At 44.9% G+C, this 26,634-nt stretch overlaps 1 protein-coding gene across 1 annotated transcript; it reads left to right on the top strand.

Moving 5' to 3' along the window:
- The first annotated feature begins 923 nt into the window (after positions 1-923).
- On the top strand, positions 924-26,051 carry LOC111980451 (KN motif and ankyrin repeat domain-containing protein 2). The gene is made up of 13 exons (XM_024011185.3): positions 924-1,169; positions 10,816-10,924; positions 18,065-18,134; positions 18,569-20,023; positions 20,333-20,539; positions 20,634-20,748; positions 20,859-21,617; positions 21,757-21,844; positions 22,129-22,348; positions 22,613-22,755; positions 23,139-23,339; positions 23,654-23,752; positions 23,868-26,051. The coding sequence occupies exons 3-13, from the start codon at positions 18,095-18,097 to the stop codon at positions 23,922-23,924; spliced, it is 3,384 nt and encodes a 1,127-aa protein (XP_023866953.1). The 5' UTR covers positions 924-1,169; positions 10,816-10,924; positions 18,065-18,094; the 3' UTR covers positions 23,925-26,051.
- The last annotated feature ends 583 nt before the right edge of the window (positions 26,052-26,634 follow it).

Here is a 26,634-nt window from a genome sequence, read left to right as displayed (position 1 = left end):
ATGTAACAAGATGTGAGAAAAAGTCAAGGGGTCTGAATACTTTCCGAATGCACTGTACTGTATATAACCTTGAGAGGGTTAATCATTCTAGACGCATGGTTTTACTACCCTGGGAATATGAGTCCCAGGACTGGATTTAGCCAGCAGGGGAAATGTTTAAACAACTCAATTATTAAACACCTTCGTTTATTAATTGATAGGCTATAGGCCTGTAGTATATTGTGTTAATAATGCAGATGGGTATCTAATTTTTATGTGTATTGACATGTGGCATATTATTGCTTTATTTATTTTTTAAATGAGAAGAGATGTAGCGTTCCATTTCGAGTGGATTATGAATAGGCTGTGGATGGGTTATCCTGGAGAAACTGAACGGGTTTAGTCATCTGGCTCTCAGGACGCATCTTTGCAGACATGAACCAACCTAATTATTGGCCAGACAATGCAGAGCGAACCCCTCAGATCTCTATTTGAACCTAATGTCGGCTCAAGTCGGAGTATGCGCCCCTTTCACTTATTTTTCATCGTGCAATTAATTTCCTGTGCCCGTGTGCCTGACATTGTAGCCGTAATGTTTGTCTGCCAAAGTAAACGCCCATTGTATGGATGTAGTGTGTGTTATTGATATGTAACACGCTATATAATAAAAACACACCCACCCTTTTTAGGCATTAATCAATCAGTGATATAGCTGTGGTGTATCCATTCTCTGTAAAACAGTAACCACATTTACGTCCCCCAATCGACTATTTAGTCTTCTGTAAGACACGGGTAGATTCCAGGGGAGACTAAAGTATGACGTCATGTTACGGGGACCATATTTCCCATGCGCAGTCACCGATAAAAAAAATAATTAAAGAATGGAAAGAAAGCAATGCTGACGGACTTTAGGTCACCCTTGCATTGGGCTATATTTCTATAAGACACACAGAGCCGTTAATACGACGACTCTCTTATTCCAACTCTTACATTTTACCATTTTGAATGAATATGCAGAGATGTCTGAGTGGAATGGGGCTTCTAGCCTAAGGTACTAGTCTGGTCTAAAGGCTCTCCTGGCCCTTTAAGAGCGGAGGGAGGGGGTTCTGAACCGCTTGGCTGCGGTGTTTTTGTCTCCATGTCAGTGAGCGCTCCTGGCCCAAGACGTCTGAACGGATTTATAAGGATAGGTAAGTACAACAGCCTTTTGATAAGATCATACATTCTTAATTCCCAGCAGCCTGTATGTTAACGTTTGCTCAATTAATAAGTCCAAAATGGTGTCTTGCGTAATATTTCTTTTGTCCTATCCGTTCCCCGGTTTGTGTCTTACTTCTAGAAGTAACGGGTCTCGTATTGCCCATTCTCTACCTATTTAACTGCGTTATGTTTGTATGAATTGGTGTGCACTTTTCCCTAAATATTACCATAAGTATTAATGGCCTAATGAGTGGTTTTGTTCTCGTGCATAGTAGGTTATTTGGCTGAGCATCATTGGCGATAATGCGCTCCTCGAGGGAGCGCACACAATGCATCGGGTACTGGCGCGTGTGTTATCCCTGAGACGTTTTGTGTTAATAGGTCATGTTGGCTGAATTTTATTGACAGCTGAGAGAGCGGTCTCACATTTTCACTGTGGTTATTGTTCAAATTGGAGAGAAGATCTTTAGTTAATATTTGCGTTCTGGAACAATTTGGAAACTTGCCACCCTCACTCTTTTGGCTAAACTTTTAAAAATTAGGAACTTCAACTAAAACGTTTTTCGATCAGGTTCTTTCTTCAATCAAAGWWASTTTTGAAGTTGAATTCCTGAATACTTTACGATTAAACCCTCATTTAAAGAAAACCCCGTGATTGCCGTTACTCCAGGGAGAGGGTGGGTCCTTCCATTCTTCCTCTTTTCATTAGCCTACTTCCAGATGTTCATCACTTTCTCATTGCCACTCTGCCCTTAACTTTGGTCTGCTTTAACCGCCCGTCGGTGACTGGTGGTCAGTTCAGTGAACGGATGTCTGCCTCAAAAGCTATAGGGTTGAATTCATTCTATCGGGTTTTCCTCCTCTCTAGAAGAAGCAGTGTCTGGAAGAACATTTAACGCCTGTAGGCTTAATAGCCTACTAATGATTTTCACGGTTTATCTATTGGTCATTATTAAACTTTGGAGAAGATGGTTACAACCCAAGTGAGATAGACCCATATAATTGTATGGCGTCCTTTGATCAATCATTGATCACTTGATAGCAGCCTGCTTTCACACAGACTAGGCCTACTTTATAGGTGACCGACACAGGTCTCCATAGGTGTCCTAGAATGTAAGGTGCCCAGTTGGAGTTATCCCATGCTCGTGCCAACAGCAGCGGGGATAGAATGCGTAGCCTAACGGTCTCACCGACCAGGACCACATTCCCGATTACAACGTTTGGAACGAGGGGCGCTGTAGTGGAATTCCAAATGGAGGAATGCAAGGTTATAAAGCCCATTTGTAGCGGTGGACCACACGCTGGGCATTTAAATGATTTAGCTAGACTAATGGAATTACGCCATTAACCTGCATGAAGCTTCATGTCTGTGATTGTCTGGATTTATTCGAATTTGCGGACAGGTCGTAGCGGGCCAGACTGTCCCTTTGCTGACACCCCTCTGTTCAGCTGAAACCATGGTTACACACATGAGCAATTAATTTAGAGTTGCCTATCACCTTAAATCAGGTAGTGGAATATAATTACAGACGCTCTGTGAGTTAATGCGTGTAGGCTGTCAATGTATATTTCACTCTGCCATTTTACAGTTCATGTCCTCTTGTGMAGTCTGGGAACTAGTCCTATCAKATCAGTCAATGAACAATTGTTACTGATTCAGTGAGCAGAAAGCCTTCTACTTCTGCACAGAAAGGCATGTTATACTTGAGCCTTACACTACTGCCATTGAAGGTGTATAATAGGCCACAGCTCAAATACACATTTGGACATCATGTATAGTTTTATGCAAATTTCACACAAACATAAGTTTCTTGTTTTGGTGGGAAAAMGGATCACAGTTTGTYCACCTTTTTATTGATAGAATATCAATATTTTTTACTTTAATATGAGAGTAACTTATCACCAAATTCTCCATCAGTATTAATAACTGTTTTTGTAAAGCCTATAGTGCCTCGCTTATGACTGCTGATCACTCATTGCTGTGGAGAGGTGCAGATGTATTTAGCTATAGCAGGGGYTGATGACATAGCTCTGATATTAGAATGGGGCCAGATTGGGGGATTTGGCCATTGAGGGTTAATAGCCTTACTTATTTATCCAGACCTACAGCCAGAGACAAATCCTTTAACGTTTTCAGTCAACATATTCCTTGATCATGCATGTAGAGTCCAAGGAAGCATGACATCATTATCTGCTGGACTAATCTCTGGAACAATCTTTCTTAATACATGAATCGTTCCGAAAGGGAAGATGGATTGTTCTATTCACTGACTCGCAACAACCTCCCAATGCCTTGTTGTGTGTTTGTGTATACCTGCCATGTCTATAAGTGTGGTTCAAGTCCCGCTTGTTGTTATCTAATTTACTTCACTCATTGAGTCAGTCTGGAAACAATCAATGAGGATCCCGGTGAACGGGTCACTTAGACACATCAACAGTGCTTCAGTGCTTGACTACTTCCTTCCGTTGCCCCACTGTGCTGCATGTGACCACCACTGACTGACTCCACTGACCTGAAGTTTTAACCCCAAAACTGTTGTGAGTCTGACCAGCTTTCCCCTGCCTGACCGGACTAACAGCTCTACTCTGGTCTTCGTCTCCGTCTCTGTCTCCCCTGATCCTTCCCCAAATCCTTCCAGAACACTGCCTCTCTGGCCTCCATCAATCCTTATCCCTCTACCTCCCGTTCTGCACAGGAATTTTCTCTCTTTCTCTCCCTCTGTCTCTTCCTTCCACCTCTCTCTCTCTAATGCATACAGTTTTTCTTCTTTTGTTTCTGTTGCAATTCCTGTCCCTGGGCCCCACCCTTAGCCAGGCAGTTTCCTTTTGGAGGGGTCAACACAATGACCAATGGCAGCTGTGATGCTGATGTTTATTCTTCTCCTGTTCCAGACTTAATGTGAGCAGGCAGGCAGGGCTGAGGCCAGGTCAAGCAGTAAGGCCACTCCCTGGCTGTATGGGCCAGACTATTTCTCTCCAGACCCTACACGTCCTTCATGTTAAAAACAGTCGTCCTATTTGCTTGCAGTAACAGGGCATAGGCTACATAGCTTGGCTGGGTTAAGGCTTCACTGATATTTTCAACCTCTCCCTGACCCAGTCTGTAATACCTACATGTTTCAAGCAGCCCAACATAGTCCCCGTGCCCAAGAATGCCAAGGTAACCTGTCTAAGTGACTATTGCCCAGTAACACTCACATCTGTAGCCAAGAAATGCTTTGAAAGGCTGGTCATGGCTCACATCAACACCATCATCCCAGATACCCTGGACCCACTCCAATTCGCATACGGCTCCAACAGATCCACAGATGACACAATCTCTATTGCACTKCACACTGCCCTCTCCCACCTGGACAAGAGAATGCTGTTCATTGACWACAGCGCTGCATTCAAAATACCATTGTGCCCTCCAAGCTCATCACTAAGCTAAGGACCCCGGGACTTAACACCTCCCTCTGCATCTGGATCCTGGACGTCTGCCCCCAGGTGGTAAGGACAGGCAACAGCACATCCGCCACGCTGACCCACAACACAGGGGCCCCTCAGGGGTGCGTGCTTAGTCCCCTCCTGCACTCCCTGTTCACCCACGACTGTGTAGCCGCACACAACTCCAACACCATCAGTAAGTTTACTGACTACACGACGGTGGTAGACCTGATCACCGACGACGATGAGACTGCCTATAGGGAGGAGGTCAGAGACCTGGCAGTGTGGTGCCAGGACAACAACCTCTCCCTCATCGTCAGCAAGACAAAGGAGCTGATCGTAGACTACAGGAAACAGAGGGCCAAGCATGACCCCATTCACATCGACGGGGCTGTAGTGGAGCGGGTCAAGAGCTTCAAGTTCCTCAGCGTCCACATCACTAAGGATCTATCATGGTTCAAAAACATCAACACAGTCATGAAGAGAGCACGACAACACCTCTTCCCCCTCAGGAGGCTGAAAAGATCTTCAAAAAGTTCTACAGCTGCACCATTGAGAGCATCTTGACTGGCTGCATCACAGCTTGGTATGCATCCGAACGCAAAGCTGGGCCGTAGTGCGGACGGCCCAGTACATCACTGGGGCCGAGCTCTCTGCCATCCAGGACCACTATACCAGGCGTGTCAGAGGAAGGCCCTAAAAATTGTCAATGACTCCAGCCACACAAGTCATAGACTGTTTTCTCTGCTACCACACGGTAAGTGGTACCAATACACCAAGTCTGGAAACAATAGGACCCTGAACAGATTCTACCCCCAAGCCATAAGACTGCTAAAAACTTACTGAAATAGTCTAGGTAGCTATTTGGTTAACTATCTGCATTGACCCTTTAAACATTGCCTTTTTTTATTTTTTATTTTTTTACTCATAACATGCACTGCTGCTACTGTTTATTATCTATCCTGTTGCCTAGTCACTTTATTCCTAGTTATATGTACTAGCTCAATTGCCTTGTACCCCTGCACAATGACTCAGTACTGGCACCCCGTGTGTATATAGTATGGCCAAGTTATCGTTACTCATTGTGTATTTATTATTACTTTTCTATTATTTCTCTCTTTTCTCTCGGCATTGCTGGGAAAGGCCCGTAAGGAAGCATACCACTGTTCATCAACACCTGTTGTTGCATTTGATGAAATAAAATCTGAATAGAAAAATTTGATATGTCTTCACTGTTCCTAGTTCAAACCCACTATTAGTTATTCAGAAGCACATCGCCCTCACAGTAATTTGTTATACCCTGGTCATATGAGAGCATCTGTCCTCCTCATGCACATGTGAAAGTCTTGTTTTTCATGCGAATGAGGCACGGCATTTGTTCTAGAAAGAGTGGTTTACTTGTAAAGTAACCACATGATGGTAAATGGCTACCATCCTTGCCACTTCTGAGTAGAGACAGCAATTCATTGGTCATTGGTTATTAATTCATGACCAGGTGGCTAAATTAAGCCATCTGTTAGAATGAGAGTTAAGGTCACATACAGCAGACCCCAGCAGATGCAGAAAAAGCAATGAAGGTTTCTCCTCCAGTGAATAATGTAACACCAGCATGATGTATGTATTTGTTGGTTTCCAAAATAGTTTTCATAATAGTTCCAATTTTCCCATGTATTGTTCCAGTTTATTTGACATGGTATTATACTCATTGGACTGAGGTCAATCATAAGTAAGCTGACAAAATAACATTCAGCTTCATTTAGGAACAAGAAGTGCTGCCTCTTTGTGTGCTGGGTTTTTATTGTGAGTCTCTTTTTATCCTTAAACCAGGAGTGGAATGTTGATATGATATGATCGTAATCTTACAGGCGCATCAAGTTCAGATGATGAAGAAAGATCTTTTGAAACGTAATTCACCCTTGGTCAAGAGTTCCTCTTGAATCCCTGTGATGTCTGCCCTGTTTTGGCAAGAGCAGAGGACACAACATTATGGTGTGGCTGCTGGGAGTTTCAATGACTCATACTGGTGGATTCGAAATCTTACAACAGTCATGGTGTTCTCATTCTAGAACCTTCCATTTTAAAAGTTATTCTCTTCTCCCTCCCTATTTTCTTTCTCTCCCCCACTCCAGTCTCGCCCCTCTTGTTGTTCACCCACACCCCCACCCCTCTTTATTTTCTCCGTCTTTCACTCACATACTGTACCTCCACTCCTGCTCTCTCTTTACTTTACTCCCTCATTCTTTCTCCCTCTCCGTCTCATTTTCCCTTTCCTTGTTACTTTTTCTCCTGGGCTTGGAGGAAGTGACTGGGTTGTTTCTGGGTCCTGAGGGAATACAGAGATGGAGCTCCTTTTCCTGTAACCCTTTCTTCATCAGACCTCAGGCAATCACACAATAAGCTATTTTAATGGCACATCAATGATATATAGCCTTTATAATGAACAGTGAGAAAGGGTGACCCATGATGTACACTCTTCCAGTCTGGGGTCTAGTGTTGAGGGGTTGTGGTGTTGAGTGCCTCTGCATGGTGAAATCTTTTGAGTGGGTGTACTGTATACATGTCATCATCTCACTGCTGCTGTTGAAAGGTTACTACTGTCATGGTGGATTTGGTACTCAGTACTACAATTTCCCAGTATGTTTAGATGGAAGATAAGAACAGAGTTACAGTATGCCCTCCATATTTGTTTCTTCAGAGCTTATACCTGAAACAATGTACTGAAATGATTCAGCTGTTTTTGTGGATTTGTGGGAGTCCAATGGGTTCAAAGGATCCTGGAGTGTGTGCGTGTGTTCGTTTGTGTGCGTGTGTGCGCGCGTGCGTCTGTGCCTGTGTGTGTATGTGTGTTTTCAGCTGTGTGATGAAAGGGTAGCCGGTGCAGACGTGAGAGTGTGTGTTAACCTATCTCTTCAGAACTGTTTGACTCTTTCACAAAAACAAGAATGTACAAAAGTTTGCATAACCTACCTCATAACACTGGGCACTACATACACATTGGTATATACTGTGTATGTTGGTATATACTGTGTATGTTGGTATATACTGTGTATGTTGGTATATACTGTGTATGTAGTTTTAGTTTAGTTATGACATTTTATAGTCTGTATAGACTAGTTATTCCGCTGTTATTATACTCTATTGTGATATTTACTGACGCCTTCTAGGGTGATAGAATCACATTTGTATTGATTTGTGATGACTGATAAGAGTAGGAGTCTAAGACATGTACACAGACCTCCCAGACATTGGTTGCTCGTCATCACTGGGCCTGTTTGTATTTCCGCTCTCTGACAGTGTCTGGATCCACAACAGGGCCTCAGACACCATTACGTTTGTTTTGAGGCTCATTTTCTTGGCTGTAACAGTCTCTCTCTCTCTCCTATCTCTCTCTCTCTGTCTATCTATCTATGTGTCTCTCTCGCCATCTCTCTGCCTCTCTTTCTCCCTCCCTCTCTTTATTTTATTTATGTATGGAAATATGGGTTGATCGTGTGTGTCTCTCTCTCTCTCTCTTTGCCCCTCCTAGCTCTATATTAGAACCAGCTGTGGAACTAGGGGCTGAATGAATGGCTCATTGTGATTTGACTGTTGTTCCTCTATGAGGCTCTGTTTCTCTCACTCTCTCCTTCCCTCCCTCTGTCCCATGGCAAAAGTATTCAACAATGGACTGAGTAAGATAAAAGTTCATAATGTGACATTCTGTAAATGGAAATGACTGACGTCATTTGGCCACAACTCCACAATGAAATGCACTAGTTAAGTCCCAGGCGTTGCAGTGAAAGCCAAGGTATGAGAACAAGGAAGAACCTCCATTATCATGCAGCTTATCTCCTGGAACTTGCACGTATTTCTGAAATCACATGGATTTGCAGATAGGGAATATTGGCTGTATTCCTTGCAAATCACGCGTAAGTATAGGTTATGTCGTGGAGATGCCTTGGCAAGATACTGGGGTAACAGTATCTGGGCCGGCCCAGACGGCATCCCCGGCCACGTCCTCAGAGCATGCGCAGACCAGCTGGCTGGTGTGTTTACGGACATATTCAATCAATCCCTATCCCAGTCTGCTGTTCCCACATGCTTCAATAGGGCCACCATTGTTCCTGTTCCCAAGAAAGCTAAGGTAACTGAGCTAAACGACTATCACCCCGGGGCACTCACTTCCGTCATCATGAAGTGCTTTGAGAGTCTAGTCAAGGATCATATCACCTCCACCCTACCTGACACCCTAGACCCACTTCAATTTGCTTACCGCCCCAATTGGTCCAAACTTTCTGACGGGCCGCCCCCAGGTGGTGAGGGTAGGAAACAACATCTCCACACCACTGATCCTCAACACTGGGGCCCCACAAGGGTGTGTTCTCAGCCCTCTCCTTTACTCCCTGTTCACCCATAACTGCGTGGCCATGCACGCCTCCAACTCAATCATCAAGTTTGCAGACAACACTGCAGTGGTAGGCTTGATTACCAACAATGACGAGACGACCTACAGGGAGGAGGTGAGGGCCCTCGGAGTGTGGTGTCAGGAAAATAACCTCACACTCAACGTCAACAAAACAATGATGGTGGACTTCAGGAAACAGCAGAGGGAGCACCCCCTATCCACATCGACGGGACAGTAGTGGAGAAGGTGGAAAGTTTTAAGTTCCTCGGCGTACACATCACGGACAAACTGAAATGGTCCATCCACACACAGACAGTGTGGTGAAGAAGGCGCAACAGCGCCTCTTCAACCTCAGGAGGCTGAAGAAATGTGGCTTATCACCAAAAACACTCACAAACTTTTACAGATGCACAATCGAGAGCATCCTGTCAGGCTGTATCACCGCCTGGTACGGCAACTGCTCCGCCCACAACCGTAAGACTCTCCAGAGGGTAGTGAGGTCTGCACAACGCATCACCGGGGGCAAACTACCTGCCCTCCAGGACACCTACACCACCCGATGTCACAGGAAGGTCAAAAAGACCATCAAGGACAACAACCACCCGAGCCACTGCCTGTTCACCCCGCTATCATCCAGAAGGCGAGGTCAGTACAGGTGCATCAAAGCGGGGACCGAGAGACTGAAAAACAGCTTCTATCTCAAGGCAATCAGACTGTTAAACAGCCATCACTAACATTGAGTGGCTGCTGCCAACATACAGACTCAATCTCTAGCCACTTTTATAATTAACATTTGGATGTAATAKATGTATCACTAGTCACTTAAACTATGCCACTTTATATAATGTTTACATACCCTACACTACTCATCTCATATGTATATACTGTACTCTATGCCATCTACTGCATCTTGCCTATGCCGTTCGGCCATCACTCATCCATATATTTATATGTACATATTCTTAATCATTCCTTTACACTCGTGTGTATAAGGAAGTTGTTGTGAAATTGTTAGATTACTTGTTAGATATTATTGCACGGTCAGAACTAGAAGCACAAGCATTTCGCTACACTCGCATTAACATCTGCTAACCATGTGTACGTGACCAATAACATTTGATTTGATGATTTGGTTTGGGTGTTCCTGTGAAACCAGAGGGGTGTGTTACATGGCACCGGGTTCAAGAGTGTGAGTCAAGAAGTGCATGAAAACATGGCTCAGTGTCATGACAGGGAGGTTCCCAGCCAGCCTTGGTTGATTAGCCATACAGCAGTCTGTATTGTTGTGGTTCAGACTCAGACGGATGAGAAGCTTTCTCAAGGCACTAGCTGCATGGAGGTCTGTTGTTGCTCTGAAATTAGGTCCATCGACTCGTGAGTTTGATTAGCATTTTGTGGTGAGATGGAAAGGATGTTTTTCATGTGAGGAGCTGTCACTGAGGCAGTGGAATATGTTTCTGAGGTTGGTTTTCTACTGCAGACCTGGGTGTTTTAATCTTAACCAGTTCTTGGTAACCTGCCTAAACATTMGGTAATCCCTGTTTTGTAAGAGAAGCCTGTTTGTAGCCCTCTGGAYYGGCTGGGATGGACCTGTTAGAGTTGTCATGGACGTTTTGAGATTTGATGGCTGGTTAAAGATTCACCGGATACCTCAATGATGTGCTTCATTTGGAACTTGGTTGCATTTATCCCAAGTTTATTTTGTGGGTCTTTCTGGTCTTTTCTGTTTTCTGATCTCTATCTCAGTAGGATTATGAAATGGATGTTATGATTTCTTAATATATATGTTAATATCTTTTCATTATTTTCCTCCATGCTGTGCTCAGGTGCTGACCGTGAGATAGAAGGGAGGGAAGAAAAAGAGGAGAGAAGAGAAGCCAGATTGAGGAGATTGGGGAGGAGGAGAGACCAACCCTGAAGCACTCTGAGCAGCTGGTAATGGAGCAGAAAATATATCCCTCTTTTCCTAATTCATAAACCATTCCCATTCTCAAACTTGTGCAGAATAGCAATCACATAAAAGGCAGCTATTTTAGACGTGGGTGGAAAATTCCATGATTTTATCTGGGTAGTGGGATTCAAGGTATTTCTTACTTTGAGGTAAGACAGTGAATGAGGTAAGACAGTGAATGAGGTAAGACAATGAATAAAGACAATGTGTTGGACATACAGTCAGGTCCAAAATTATTGGAACCCTTGATAAAGATGAGCAAAACTGACTATAAAATAAATAATACAAATACTGAGACATATTGTATGCTCAAAGAAATTGGGAAATTATATTATATATTATTATACTAATACAATTGCTCAGAGAAAGAGATTTTGTTTAACAAGTAAAGCAATTGTTCTCAAAAAGATAGGGTTCAAAATGTTTGGCACCCCTGTTTTCAATACCTTTCAATACCTCACCTTGCGAGGATAACGACACTGAGCTGTTAAAAATATATATATTTGGAGAACACATTGGGAGGGATCTTAGACCATTCCTCCACATATAATCCTTCCGGATCTTTGATTTTCTTTCTCTGCGCCCTCTTCAATTCAAACCACAAGTCCTGGTACTGGGTAAAATTCATAATGCCGTTGACCTTAACAAGACCCCCAGGACCAGTGGAAGCAAAATAGCCTCATAACATCAAAGATCCACCACCATATTTTACAGTAGCTATGGGGTTCTTTTCTGCATATGCATCTTTCTTTAGATGTAAAACCCAGCACTGGTGTGCGTGGCCAAAGAGCTCTATTTTCATGTCATCTGAACATAGCACTGGTTCCAATCCAAGTGCCAATGGCGTTTAGCAAACTAAAATCTAAAATCATACATTTAAAATCATACATCTTTATAAAAGTGTGTCTGTAGCAGCGATTTAAAAAGAGGCACAGAATCTGCAAGCCGGATCTACTCTAGACTTTGGAAAGGCCAACAGTGCCCTGCCAGAGGATCTCAGGCTGCGTCCTGGCTCGTAGGGAGATAAAAGATCTGAGATATAGGATTGGGCAAAACCAAGTCTAGTCTTAAAGGAAAAATCCTCTCAAAACCACTAATTCCTATAATTTACCGTGTTAAATAACACTAATATGTGATAACAATGTTTGTTGTGATTTTTTTTCTTTCATTTTGTCATTATAGTAAGGTTGGTAGCAACATGAAATGTGAAAATCGTTTTGGAAATCTGTTGCATCTCAAGTCGACTACAAAACCCACAATGCAATGATCTCTCTATGGGTTGGCTGGATAGCTACCTAGCTTGTTAGCTAGTTAGCCACCCAATATTGAAAACTGACATGTATGTTTGACGTTTTCGCAATCTAAAAGTCATTTTCCTCTTAACTTCCAGCGTAGTGAGAGTGCTGGTCACAATGCCATGTCATATTAGCTGTCTTTCTGCCTGCGTGAACGGCAAGAGATCAAATACACATGAAAACATGAAATGACCCCAGGAATCGATAGAATATCTCTCAGAGATACACAAAAACGATTTAACATTCAAAATGGGTCAATATTTCCTTTAAACGTGATTAATACATCTATTCTGAAAGTCACTGGTAGCTAAAATAGGTGTGGTATGGTTACATTTTTTAGTGCTTGTTAAAATCCGAGCTGCAGCATTTTGAACTAACTGTAGACGATGGAGTGATTTCTGACTGAGACATTTATACAAAGAGTTACTGTAATCTAGGCGTGTGGAAATTAAATAATGTATAACTTTCTCCAGATCAGTGACTGAAATAAAAGTGTTGACTTTAGCTATATTTCTTAGATGATAAAGGCAGGACTGGACAACTTCCTTTACATGCAGCTCAAGGTTTAGGTCAGGGTCAAAGAAGACACCAAGGTTTCTGGCCCTAGGCTTTACATTGGTCGACAAATTACCAAGGTTATTTACAATCTGGGTTCTAGCAAGGTGGGGACCAAATAAAACAACCTCTCTGATTTCGTATCATTGAGCTGGAGAAAATGGTCAGACATCAAACATTTGATATCAGCAAGACACTTGTGAAGGGTAGCTACGCAAGCTTGGTCACTGGGTCTGATTGGTAAATAAAACTTTGTGTCATCTACAGAGCAGTGAAACTGAATGTTATTATTGCGGATGATGTCACCAAGGGGAAGCATGTACAGGGGAAAAAGGATGGGACCCAGAATTGACCCCTGAGGGACACCATAGTGAAAAGGTGCTAGGGATGATACTGAAGCACCCATGCTCACTGAGAAGCATCTACCACATAGATATGACCTGAACCAGTCGAGGGCAACGCCAGAGATCCCCCCCACCTATCCAGCTGGTCAACAAGGATGTTATGATCAATAGTATCAAACTCAGCACTGAGATCCAAAATAACTTTACCCAGTACCAGGACATTTTGGCCAAAAAACTGGTTGCCTCTGCCAGGAGGCTGAAACTTGGACGCAAGTTGATCTTCCAGCAAAACAGTAATCCCAAGCACACACCAGAAGCCACAAAGAAATAATTAATTGACCACAAATGAACATTTTGCAATGGCCATCTCAGTCTCCGGACTTGAACCCCATTGGAAACTTGTGGTTTGAATTGAAGAGGGCAGTCCATAAGAGCAGAGGAAGGATATCAAGGATCTGTAAAAATGTGTTACGGAAGAATGGTCTAAGATCCCTCCCAATGTGTTCTCTGAACTCATAAAACGTTTTAGAAAAATAATCAGTGCCATTATCCTCACAAGGTGAGCTATTGAAAGCAATTGAAAACAGGGGTGCCAATAATTTTGCCCCCTCTCTTTCTCTGAGCAATTGTATTAGTATAAAATAGAATTTTTCCCAAAAAACATCTGCATACAATATAGCTCAATATTTGTATTATTTATTTTATAGTCTTTTTTGCTCATCTTTATCAAGGGTGCCAATAATTCTGGACTTAACTCTCAGGGCTAGTACTTCTGTCTTCTTCCAGAACTAAACCTACTGTATCTTACCTACTAACCATGATGGTCACCCTCCTCTGATCACAAAGATATGTGCATTGTGTATGTGTGGTAAGAAATGTGGTATGTCGTTTTGATACAGGTGAGGGACATCTGTAGCTTTTATTGAGGGACTGTGCTTCGGTGTATCAATGTTGCAACAAGTCACAATGATTAAAAGTAGCAAAGCAGCAATCCCACAGCCACTCTCTGGCATCCAACAGGACATCAGCAGTCTCAGAGACACATCCTATTTTGTGCTTGAAGGATCTGAGTTTCTCCCCTTGATTTCTAATCTTAATAGTCAGAGTGGGGGACCCTGGAGGCGGGCAATGTTAACTTCCGCTGGTCTGGAACGTGGGGAGGGGGGAGGGGGGCATCAGTCTGGGGCAAATCATTCCTCCTGGAGGAGGGTAGAGAATGGCTGGAGGAAGAGAGGAGGAGGTTAAGGTCTGGGTCTGGGAGTGTATCACTGAAGAATGGTTGGCTGGCTGTGCTGGTGCTGCTGAGGAGGAGCAGGGGGGTACACTGGACTCTGTTCACTGTCATCTCAATGGAACACTGTTTACAGCCCAGAGAGAGAGGGAGTAAGGTCACCCACATACATGGTGGAGCACACAGACACGGCAGACACACACTTACGGGTGGACACGCACGTACAAACACATGCACAGACGCTCTCACACCACACACACACACACATATGTGCACACACACGCACACAAACACCCAACGAGGCACTGTTGTAGAGGCAGATGCAGAAGGTTTGGGGGAGGGTAGGAATTGGATTACCAGGCAATGCGTTAAATAGAGAGAGGCGAGAGAGAGGAAAGCGGAATTGAGAGTTAGTAAGAGAAGGAGAAAGAGAGAGAGAGAAGGAGCGTGTGGAGAGGAGAGTTTTGGCCGTCGTCAATTGCTGAGGGCCGGGATGTTTGTCACGCTGACTGAACTGAACACTCTAATTATATCTCATCAACTGTGCCCCTGTCAACCAGACCTCCACCTTCCTGTACTCTCTCAATGACACACACATGCCACCTTCCTGTTCTTTCTCATAGAGACATCTGACACACTCACATTCCATATTTCAGATACGCTCACATAAGCATTTATACTGTACTCATACCAGGAAATGCACATTAAACAATACATCTCAGACATAAGCATTTGTTGAAACTACTTTTTATTTAAATATATATATATTTTTTTATATATTTTTTTTTCACCACTTTTTTCTCCCCAATTTTGTGGTAGTTACAGTCTTGTCTCATCGCTGCAACTCCCGTACGGACTCGGAAGAGGTGAAGGTCGAGAGCCATGCGTCTTCCGAAACACAACCCAACCAAGCCGCACTGCTTCTTGACACAATGCCCATTCAACCCGGAAGCCAACCGCACCAATGTGTCGGAGGAAACACCGTACACCTGGCGACTGTGTCAGCGTGCACTGTGCCCGGCCCGCAGCAGGAGTCGCTAGTGCGCGATGAGACAAGGATATCCCTGCCGGCCAAACCCTCCCCTAACCCAGAAGATGCTGGGCCAATTGTGCGCCGCCCCATGGGCCTCCCGGTCGCGGCCGGCTGTGACAGAGCCTGGACTCAAACCCAGAATCTCTAGTGGCACAGCTAGGGGGAGGGAAAGAATGAAAGAGGATGCAGTGCCTTAGACCACTGCCCCACTCGGGAGGCCCTTGTTGCAACTACTTTGATACTAACACTACATGTCCTGCCATCCATTTAGCAGAGGTCACATTTGATCTTATTAGCATCTTTTTGATCATATCAAATTGTTTGCCTTCTTTGTTTGTATGTGTGTGTGTGTGTGTGGGGGGGGTTCGTGTGGGCACGTAGTGTGTGCGTATCTGTGTGTGTGTGTGCATGGGCGTGCATGTCTGTGTGTGTTGCCATATCAGTGTGAGAAAGACAGAGATAGGGAGAGCTACAATATACAGAGAAATTCAGGCTTCAAAAATACCAAGTCAATMTAGTCAARGTTTCCAAGTGCCCTACTTTCCCTGAAACGGGCAAGAGCATAAACAGGCGCTGACGAGAGTCATGAGATTAGAGGGAGGGAGAGGACGAGCGAGGGGAGAGACAGAAATTGAAATGAGCAGAGAGAGACTCCTTTCTTGCTGATGGAACAGAACAGAAAACTTGGCAGGAACTAAGTATGCCCTGAGAACAAAATCAATTCAAGTCCAAACTTTTGATGTCTGTTTTACAGATTCAGCTGGTGAGGCTCCAGTGGCTAATGCAAGAGATGTAATGCTGAAAAAGTTCATCCCCAGTTCCCACAAATGAATGACCTAGAAAGTTAATATTTAGCAGCCGGGGAGACACGTAATCAGAGACCCTTCATTGTGGGCAGTATGTCATCYCTGGCAGCATGTCACTTTCCTCTTGCCACAAGCAAACAGAAACTGCAAAGGGTGTCAGAAAAATAGCTCGGCCATCACTATTAACTTTCAAACAGAAATGTTAGTACACCAATAGCAAGACGTCTACTAGGCTAATAGAAAGAAAATTCACAACAACATGATATATGCATTGGTTTTCCCAGTGTCGATCCCAGTGTGCAATTGGTCATTGTCTTGATTGTGTTTAATGTGGTGAATGTACTATCTTGGGTTGAGTGTATTGGAGCAAGAGGAGGGGGAAGGGGGATGAGGGGAGACAGTGGTCAGCTGAAATCTCTTTATCGTCAGCTGACGAGTAGAGGGGGAGAGAAAGAATGGAAGAGGAGGGAGAGACTGAGGGAGAGACTGAGGGAGAGACTGAGGGAGAGACTGAGGGAGAGAGGGAACAGAGAGGGGAAAATAAATGGAAAAAGAGTGGGAGAGAAAGAAAGGGCGAGAGTGTCTGTAAACCCTAAATCGAGAACCTCTGTTAGTGTTCACAAACGATTCCTAATAAGGCTGTAACTGGCAGCCTCCAACCTCTCTCTCCTGGAATAAGCTGCCAGGAAACTTTCCCCTTCTAACTCTTCTCCTCCTCAGAATATTAGAACCAGAAACAAACAAAAGGTGTACTATCAAGCAGAAAGATGTGCTATCAAGCAGAGAGATGTGCTATCGAGCAGAGAGATGTGCTATCGAGCAGAGAGATGTACTATCGAGCAGAAAGATTTGCTATCGAGCAGAAAGATGTGCTATCGAGCAGAAAGATGTAGTATCGAGCAGAAAGATGTGCTATCGAGCAGAAAGATGTGCTATCGAGCAGAAAGATGTGCTATCGAGCAGAGAGATGTACTATCTAGCAGAAAGATGTGCTATCGAGCAGAAAGATGTACTATCGAGCAGAAAGATGTGCTATTGAGCAGAAAGAACATAAGCAGGCAGAGAAATGGCTAATTGAGGCTAAATATATTACACAGAGATTCTTAGGGACATACACAAGATGTTAGATCTTGGCCATGATTACAGACACCTGTGTGTCTTTTGACACTATAAACGAGTCATCCCGCAGTGTTTGTGATTATACCCTGATGAAGACAGCTTGGCTGTCGAAACGTTGGTAATTACATTTTTGCATCTGAGCTCCTAGAGTGTGCGGCTCTCCTTTATTTTTAAGATATAGCCAACCCACCATATGACCATCCTACAGTATGACCAATTAAACTCTCAGGCCATCCCAACAAAGAAGCAGTATATTGACCAATACAAACCCAGCTTATGCTACTCTGCCCTCGTGAGAAAGAGAGACTCTTCAACTACAAGGGTTGTCATTGTGACCCTACACTCTTAGAAACAAGGGTTCCAAAGGGGTTCTTTGGCTGTTCACATAGGAAAACCCTTTTTGGTTCCAGGTAGAATCCTTTTCGGTTCCAGGTAGAACCCTTTTGGGTTCCATGTAGAACCCTCTGTGGAAAGGGTTCTGCCTTGAATGAAAAGGGTTCTACCTGTAGCCAAAAATGGTTCTTCAACGGGTTTCCCTATGGGGACAACCGAAGAACCCTTTAAGGTTCTAGATTTCACCTTTTTTTCACTGGCCTTTCCCCTGCTGGTGTATCTATGGTATTTGTGTACAATGTATTGGCAAATATCTTACAGTGGGTTGCTCCATTAGGAGTAGTTCTTCTGAATGTGTTGTGGAAGTGTTTGATAGGTTTGTGTGACTGTGTCTTTCTCTCCCCCCAGGTGAGGTTTTGTGGGTGAACGTGTGACATCATGGCTCAGGTGCTGCACATGGACCCCAGCTTCCCAGGAGGTATGGTCCTAACTCTACTCTTTCTATTTCTTAACATCATAATACTGAATCATCTCCCACAAACTATCATGTGAGTGCGTAATTTATTTCTCATGTAGGGACTGTTTCCCAGACACAGATTAAGACTAAAAAGTCATTTCAATGGAGTTTCTCAGTCCAGGATTTAACTTAATTGGTCTTGGCCTAAAGTGTTTAACATTCAAAATAACTTGGATCAACCTAAGGTCTTTAGATATCTTAAACCAATCAAGGACTGGCTATAACCTACTACTTTATTTATTAAACTTTGTTTCTATCTAATTTGTGTAGCTACTATTAGAGTATATACCCAAGGACACAGTATCCCCGAGAGATAATGCTATTTTCTGAAGTCTAAGTCCGAGATTAGATGGCAGATTTCCGCTTGTTTCAACTCTATTTCCTGTTCCCTGCAGGGAAGCTTACCCCGTCCACTCCTCCCTCCCTGCATGGGAAGGAGCAGGAGGCGCCCTACTCTGTGGAGACCCCCTACGGCTATCGTCTGGACCTAGACTTCCTCAAGTATGTCAACGACATCGAGAAGGGAAACACCATCAAGAAGGTGCACGGTCAGCGCCGGCCCCGCTACGGGTCTCTCCCCCGGGGGTATGGCTACACAGGCTCCTGGTGGACCTCCACAGAGTCCCTGTGCTCCAACACCAGCCAGGACAGCCGCCAATCATCCTTCTCCTACTGCGCCCCGGGCTACCACCCACACAYCTCCCACTCCCAGAGGCCCAGCTTCAGCACGGCCCGGGTGGAGAAGACCCTGCTGGACGCCCGCAGGAAYTTGGAGGAAGAGAAAGAAGGGGCCCCCAGGAGGTTCTCCAGCACACTMGGTAGCATGCACAACAGCATGGCCGGATCCACCACCTCCCTGAGCAGCGCCCACAGCTACAACCGCACCCATGGAGGAGGAACGGGCTCCTTCACCCCCATGAGCTCCGGCCTGTCCACGCCCGTGTCGCCCACCCCGGCCCACCTGCAGCATGTGAGAGAGCAGATGGCGGTGGCTCTCAGGAAGATCCGGGAGCTGGAGGAGCAAGTGAAGACCATCCCCGTGCTCCAGGTGAAGATTTCTGTGCTGCAGGAGGAAAAGAGGCAGCTAAGCGTCCAGCTGAAGAGCCAGAAGTTTCTGGGACACACCCTTGGCTTCGGCAGAGTGGGCCGGCCCCGAGGGGAGCTCTACATCGACATCCCAGAGGAGGAGGTGAGCTCTGGAGCTGGAGCCACCACCAGGGTTGCAGCAGAGCCTCTGTCCCCCACCACCCCCACCACCCCCACCAGTCCTGAGGGCTCCAGGCCGCAGGCAGACTCAGGCTGTGAGATTGAGGACACGGTGATCGTGGGTGGAGCGCGGCCGGCTGGGCAGAGGGAAGTGCGTACCATTGGGGTGGGACCAGAGGAGGCGAGGGGCAGCCAGCAGGTGGATGTGGGCATTGGGGTGKAGGAGCAGGACKTGGGGCTGGTGCCYGAGACAGAGGCCCTGAAGAGCCAGGTGGGCCAGCTGGAGGGCCAGCTGAAGAGGACGATGCAGGAGCTGCAGGCTGCCCAGCAGCAGGTGCAGGCAGCTCAYAGGGAGAGGCAGGCTCWGGCCCCCCAGGCAAACCACTCGGTCAGGGCCACCAGTCTGAGCTGGCAGGAGCAGCAGGGACGCAGCCTGCAAACGGTAGTCAGCTTTACCCAGCAGCCCCATCACCGGGCGCAGAGAACTGTGGGAATCCAGGTGTACACGCTGGAGCAACCAGCCACTGTGGTGGGGGTGGGCACGTTGCGCCGAGCAGAGGGGTGCAGCTCCCCCTCCCTCCCTCCAGGTGGTATAGTCCTGGAGGGAACCCAAAGAGGACATGCACAGGCCCTGGGCCCAGAGGGTAGGTCTGACTTCAGTGATAAGTTACAAGTGATATCAAATTAAATGAAGTAGGTTTAAATGGGGCGGCAAGTAGTCTAGTGGTTAAGAGTGTTGGGCTAGTAACCTAAAGGTCACTGGTTCAAATCCCTGAGCCGACTAGGTGAAAGATGATGTCAATGTGCCCCTGACCAAGGCACTTCCCCCTATATGCTTCTGTAAAATGTACAAATGTTTTCTATAACAATGAGTTGTTAGGTTGAAAAACCATGTGTTTTCTTTGATTGTTGATACCTTCCATCTTTTGTCCTCTTCCTTTCCATTCCTCCAGATGCAGCTGTTGAGCTGCCCATCGCCATCTCCTCCAAACAGGTCCGAGAGGTCCTAAGAAGTGAGCTGTCCACCTCTGTGCCTGTCACTAATCCTGCCGTCGCCATTGATACCATTGGTAATCAGATGGCTTTGCTGCATCTGAAGGAAGGAGAGACAACCCAGCACACTGCCATAAACACCGTCCAGTCTCAAGAAGACCCACCAGGTAGCTATGGACCGTACGACTCCTTACCTTAACCCTCCCGCTGACTCTCCCTGACGTAACATAACATTGTGGCAACATTGGGCCTTCTCTCCAGCTGCAGCAGCCTCTCCCCAGACCGCCCTGAGGTCCATTATGAAACATAAGGCAGAAGGAGAACCTGGCTCTCCATCCACCAAGAAGAACCTGCAGTTCACTGGAGTCAATGGAGGGTACGTGTGTTATTGATAGTGTATGACATTGCTTATGTGTAACAGCGTATTCATGTTACACTACAGAGATGGTGAGTTGACGTGTGTGATAGATCAGTTCTGTCCTGCAGGTATGAGTCCACCTCCTCAGACGACAGTAGCAGTGAGAGTTCAGAYGAGAGTGATGCCAGTGAATATCATGAGACCACAGAGAAACTCCCAGAAGCACCAGAGTCTGCAGCGGGACAGCACCAGCAAGCAGCAGSAGTCCCAGTCTCCTCCACAAGGCTAGAGCATGCCACCCCGCTCCCAGCCACTYCCGTCCAACCACCAGCCTGCGAACCTGCCTCTGAGCGGAGCACCAGCCAATCAGCAACCATAAGCATAGGACTGCAGCATGTAGCCACCTTATCACCAGCCTTGWACACTGCCGTGCAGCAATGTGCCTCTGACTCTGCCCCCACTGAGACTACCTACCCGTCTCCAGCCAATGACTGTGTCCGTCAGGGGAGTATTGTRCAATCATRSGTCCCAGACCCCATCCCTCAGGAGTGCACCTCCATAAATACTAGCACTGAACCCACTACACCTGAGCAGTGCACCYTSCAATCAGCWGCTACCTGTTCTGCACCCCCCAAGCCACCCAGATGCCAACCAGAAGCCACTAACCTGGAAGTAAAGCAGGGTGTCACCCAATCAAATACCACTGATGTCACCGTTCAGCTAGATGCCATCAAATCACAAACTACTGACCTCGCCCCTCAGCATTGGGCCACCCAATCGTCAGCTACTGAACAAAGCTCCCAGCAGAGGAAAGTCCAATCATCAGCCTCGACACCAGCACCTGTAAACGCCCCAAGTGCTGCTGGAGCAGCCAATCAAGAAACCAGGTAAACCAGCATAACCATTTAAAAACTCTAATCAGTAGATTCGTCATTCCATTAATGATCTCAAGTGCAGTATGATATTGTGTATGTATGTATATATGTGTGTGTTTGAATTTGCTGTGCTTTCTTTCATCTCTGTCAGACTGGAGTTCAGTGAGAGCCTGATGGCATCTCTCCATGCCCTGCAGAAAGCCCTGGGTGAACCAAATGCTTTCAGCCAGCAAGCAGCGGTATGCTATTATACACATTTCCTCTTTTACTCTGCCCACCATGCCAGTTTAGAMGACTTCATCTGTGACTTGTCATTTCATATAGTCACTTTCTACACGATTGTGTTCATGTAACCGACGGGGATTTGAACTCTGGTCTCCTGCACTTTACAATACTGGGTTATCCCATTAAGTTAAAGCTGTTAGGCCTACATTCATCTGTGTATCATAAACAGTGTGAGTTACTTTGACCAGTCCTGTCTGGTTGTTAGTCTGAGACCGGTCTCTGTGTMTTCCCTCRRCAGAGGACAGCCTACACCATGGTGCTCCAGGAGTGGCTTCGTGTGTCCTGTCACAAGGCAGCTGACACTGCCATGGTCAGGGCCTATATGGATACCTTCTCCTCCGTCTCCCCACAGCTGCTGAAGTTCGTGGTCAATATGGCCGACGGCAACGGCAACACGGCCCTGCACTACACCGTCTCCCACTCCAACTTCCCTGTGGTCAAGCTGCTGCTGGACACTGGTGAGTGACTGGGGGATGTGTGTGTTTACAGACAAGAGAATAGTGGTTTACTTTTATGGTCGACAAGTAAGTGTTTGGTTTGTTTGTATAGTACATGGATCAGCACTGTATGAATGTGTATATCTAACACAGACTTGTGGTCTGCCACAGAGCCATAGATACAATTGACTGTATGTATAACCTTTATGTACTGCATGACTGTTAGTGGAATGGCTTAGGGATATTCCCATAATAAACGTGTCCTGGTCGCTCTCTCCCTGTCAGGCCTGTGTAATGCTGACAAGCAGAACAAGGCCGGGTACACAGCCATCATGTTGACAGCTCTGGCTGCCTTCCACTCTGACAGTGACCTTCACACCGTCCTGCAGCTGCTGCGCACAGGGGATGTGAACGCCAAAGCCAGCCAGGTACACTATGCCCCCTGCTGGACAGCAGGCCTCCCTGCACACAGCCAAGCTCAGGCAGACCAATGACATCCCTCCCAAGCCCCTGACAAAATGGCTATTTCAGCTACTTCAGTTAGATGGCTCTTTTGCATGTATGTTGCTGATAGCTCCACATTGTATCTATGTTCTGATGGAATTAAAATTCTCAAATGATTATGTTGGGCCAGGACATGTCTTTTCTTGTCTCCGATGGTTTTGAAATTTTGTGTAAGAAAAGCTGACTGTTGGTGTTAGGCCAGCTCTTATAACTACTGCCTGGAGTTTTTCCGGGTCAGAAGGTCACACGGTCAAGAGACTGGTAAAACTCGTGGCCTTCCTAACGGGTAACTGTTGTATGTTGTTAGGCGGGTCAGACGGCGTTGATGCTGGCAGTGAGTCACGGGCGAGGGGACATGGTACGGGCGCTGCTCTCCTGCGGGGCACAGGTCAACATCCGCGACGACGACGGCTCCACGGCGCTCATGTGTGCCTGCGAGCACGGCCACGTCGACATCGTTCGTCAGCTGCTGTCTATGCCAGGCTGTGATGTCACCCTCACTGATAACGTGAGTCAACAAGCCTGCTCCCAAACTTCTAGGATTTTACATAGCATTTTACTTAGTGGTTTTCCCACCTCGTTTTCCCTACTCTCTGTCTAACAGTATCTATGAGTCTGTCTCCCATGTCAATACAGCGTCTTTGACTGTTGGTTTTTACTTTCTCTTCTGTCTCTCTATTTTGCTCTCGGCGGTGCAGCTCTGTGCACCAGCTCCCAACCCTGTCTCTCATCCTTCCCTCAGCCTGACCTACTTTGTCTTGTCTTTCTCACCCTGTCTCTCTTTGGCAACCAACCTATGGTTATTATCTCTCTCTCCTCTAGGATGGCAGTTCAGCCCTGTCCATAGCCCTGGAGGCCAGTCAGAATGACATCGCTGTGCTTCTCTACGCTCACCTCAACTTTGCCAAGCCTCCTTCCCCTGTAAGTGTTGTCAAACAGAGAATTTACGTTAACATTTGAACAAAAACAAACACACAACACACACTCACTTGTGGGTGCAACAGGTGGTGATTTACAATATTGTTTTACCCTCAAGGTATCACCAAAGTCTCCTCTTTTGGGATCCTCTTCCCCCTCTGGTGAAACAAAGTGACCACACTGTAAGATACCTTTTGGTGAATTTAGCAGCACCGCTTCCACCAGCTCCTCAACCATTCCACCACAAGTGTTGATATCTGTGTATATGTGTGTGTGTCTGTGTGAGTCTGTCTGTGTGTATTTGTGTGTGAGAGAGTGATTGTAATGGTCTTTTTCCTCTTCTCTCTATCTGTTCTCTCTGTATGTACTGTATGTGCACGTCAGCATGAAACCCAGCACTTGACACGATCCTAACGCATCTTTTCTTTAAACAAAAAGGAATTGATTGTGATGCTATACTCACATATAGTTCTTTACGCACAAGAGTCTGTTTTTTTGTTACAGTGTTGGTTGAAATCAATCTCAGATAATATTCACATGACAGAATAAGCAATTCCCATTGTAACAGCTCAACACACAAACTCAACTCAGCAATAATCCCACTTACATTCATTTTGTGTTTTTTATTGCCGCTAGATAAGCAAGATTGTATTACTTTACCGTAGTTCATTATTGTAGCTTATTTTTTGTTCATATGCATTTGTTACTTATTACTGTACTACGCAATATATGTCATTCTATATATCATTGATAATCGATCAGTTGCAATGACACAGTAGGAATATGTTGTGTCTCATCACAATCATTTATGAAATGCCAAAAGTCACCCATATCACTGTAAAATTATTAATTCGCCCATATCATTCTAAAACTACAAAATCACCCATTTCATTCTAAAATACACATATCTCTCTGAAGTGTCCTTTATCGATTGTATCAGTCGGCTGATTGGTGCTAAAACAATTCTGATACAGGACTCCAGTTTAATTCAGCACAATAAATCGAGATTTCTACACAACCTTTATTTACCCTTGAGTATTTTTGATAGTGTCTTTTTATTCAATCCAAATTTCACATAGGTAACGGTATGGATCTCCAACACTGTTAACAGATGACAAACTTTACACACAGCATTGACGAGGCCTACAGAACCCTTATCAAGTTTCTGTTTAAAAGTATGGTCTTATCGGCTAACTTCCAACAACATTTTAGTCGTAACAGTTAACAATTTTTATCCAAAGATCTTCCCCTCATAACAACTCTGTTGTTACACTGTATGTTGTGGTGATCAATTTGAGTGTAAAGTGAATAATATGTATTGACCAGACAGATAACTCACAACAAAATATTTGGTAACAGCAGCATTATCGTTGAGGTCAATAACAGTTGTAATGTTCATGAGAAGGCAACTAGAAATGGTAGCTACTCTAACTCTCCAATAAAGGTACTACATTTCTGAAATGAAAGATTGTTTATTTTCTTGAATAAAGGTTTTATGAGTGGTTTTACTGAGGGAAGGAGTGACGTGGGGTGGTTGGGTGCTGACTAGGGTGTGTAAGGGGGTAGGCAAGGTTCAAATCCCTGTTCAGTGGTCACCCTTTTTGGATTGGTTGGTAACTAGAAAGTGACAGAATGGACTATGGAACTAATGAAGAATTTGCATTGTAATATAGGTATACCAAAATTATAATAATATATGACATTAATCTACAGTAGTAGTGATGCATAAAAATATCATTTAAAAATGATTGAAGTCCAGAATACAAAAATACACTGAGTATACCAAACATTAGGGACACCTTCCTAATGTGGAGTTGCCTCACCCTCTGAATGGCACACATCACAATCCATGTCTCATTTGTCTCAAGGCTTGAAAATCCTTCTTTAACATGTCTCCTCCCCTTCATCTACACTGATTTGAAGTGGATTTAACAAGTGATATCAATAAGGGATCATAGCTTTCAGCTGGATTCACATGGTCAGTCTGTCATGGGAAAGAGCAGGTGTTCTTAATGTTTTGTATACTCATTGGTGTCTCAATTTGGATTTGTCTTTTTAAGTCATTTTTCCCCCCACCTTTAATACAGGATTTCCTTCGCAATTGGATTTTATAACGTTTTATATTTGTTTGACTTTCTTTTTTATACAGTTATATTTGTATTACTTGTTCACAACTATAGGTTTACCTACTCGCACATTTGTTTTAGTTTTTTGCCTTCTGTAAAATGCTCAGTTTGTATTTTTCCCCATTTTGGTTTTATGGGTTTTTGGAAGAAAATAATAAATCAGCTTTCATCGTAAATCGTCTCTGTGTGTGTTTCTAGTAACAGTAGAAACTGGACCAGTCTCTCAGGCCTTCTTGAATCTTCAGTACAACGTGGATGATACTGTAATTATAATACATTCCAAGACAATGTTCCTCTGCCCTTACGTAGGCTATTAGACTAATCCGTGAAACTAATAATCATAATAATAAAAGTAGGCTATTAGCGTACTCTGCAGTGGGTATTGAACAGGACCTGGCACGCAATTGGCAAGGTGTTTAAATAGTGCATTTCTAGAGCCAGCTGTAGCCTAATTGTGGATGATTTGACCAACAGAGCGCGCTGTTGCATTTAGTGTCGTCGTAGATTTCTTGGGCCCGCTGCGCACGCTGTCGTGTCTGCAGCAGACCAGCAGAGGACGCTGGTAAGCTGTATTTGTGTTGGAGACCAAACTATTGTTTCCCCAATTTCCCTCAAAAACAACAAAAACAAAACCATCAAAAAAGCAGACTTCCACTTTGGCAAATAACCCAAATCCACTGCGCAATGCAATGCTTAGGCTGCATATAAACCCCTTTTCAAAATCAAATCGCCTGCTGCCAATGCCATCAACATTATAAA

This window comes from Salvelinus sp. IW2-2015, linkage group LG20 (genome assembly GCF_002910315.2).
Source record: "Salvelinus sp. IW2-2015 linkage group LG20, ASM291031v2, whole genome shotgun sequence".
NCBI classification, from domain to species: Eukaryota; Metazoa; Chordata; class Actinopteri; order Salmoniformes; family Salmonidae; genus Salvelinus; species Salvelinus sp. IW2-2015.
The sequence above is the reverse complement of the archived record's forward strand: the minus strand, read 5'-3'. Positions and strand labels throughout refer to the sequence as shown.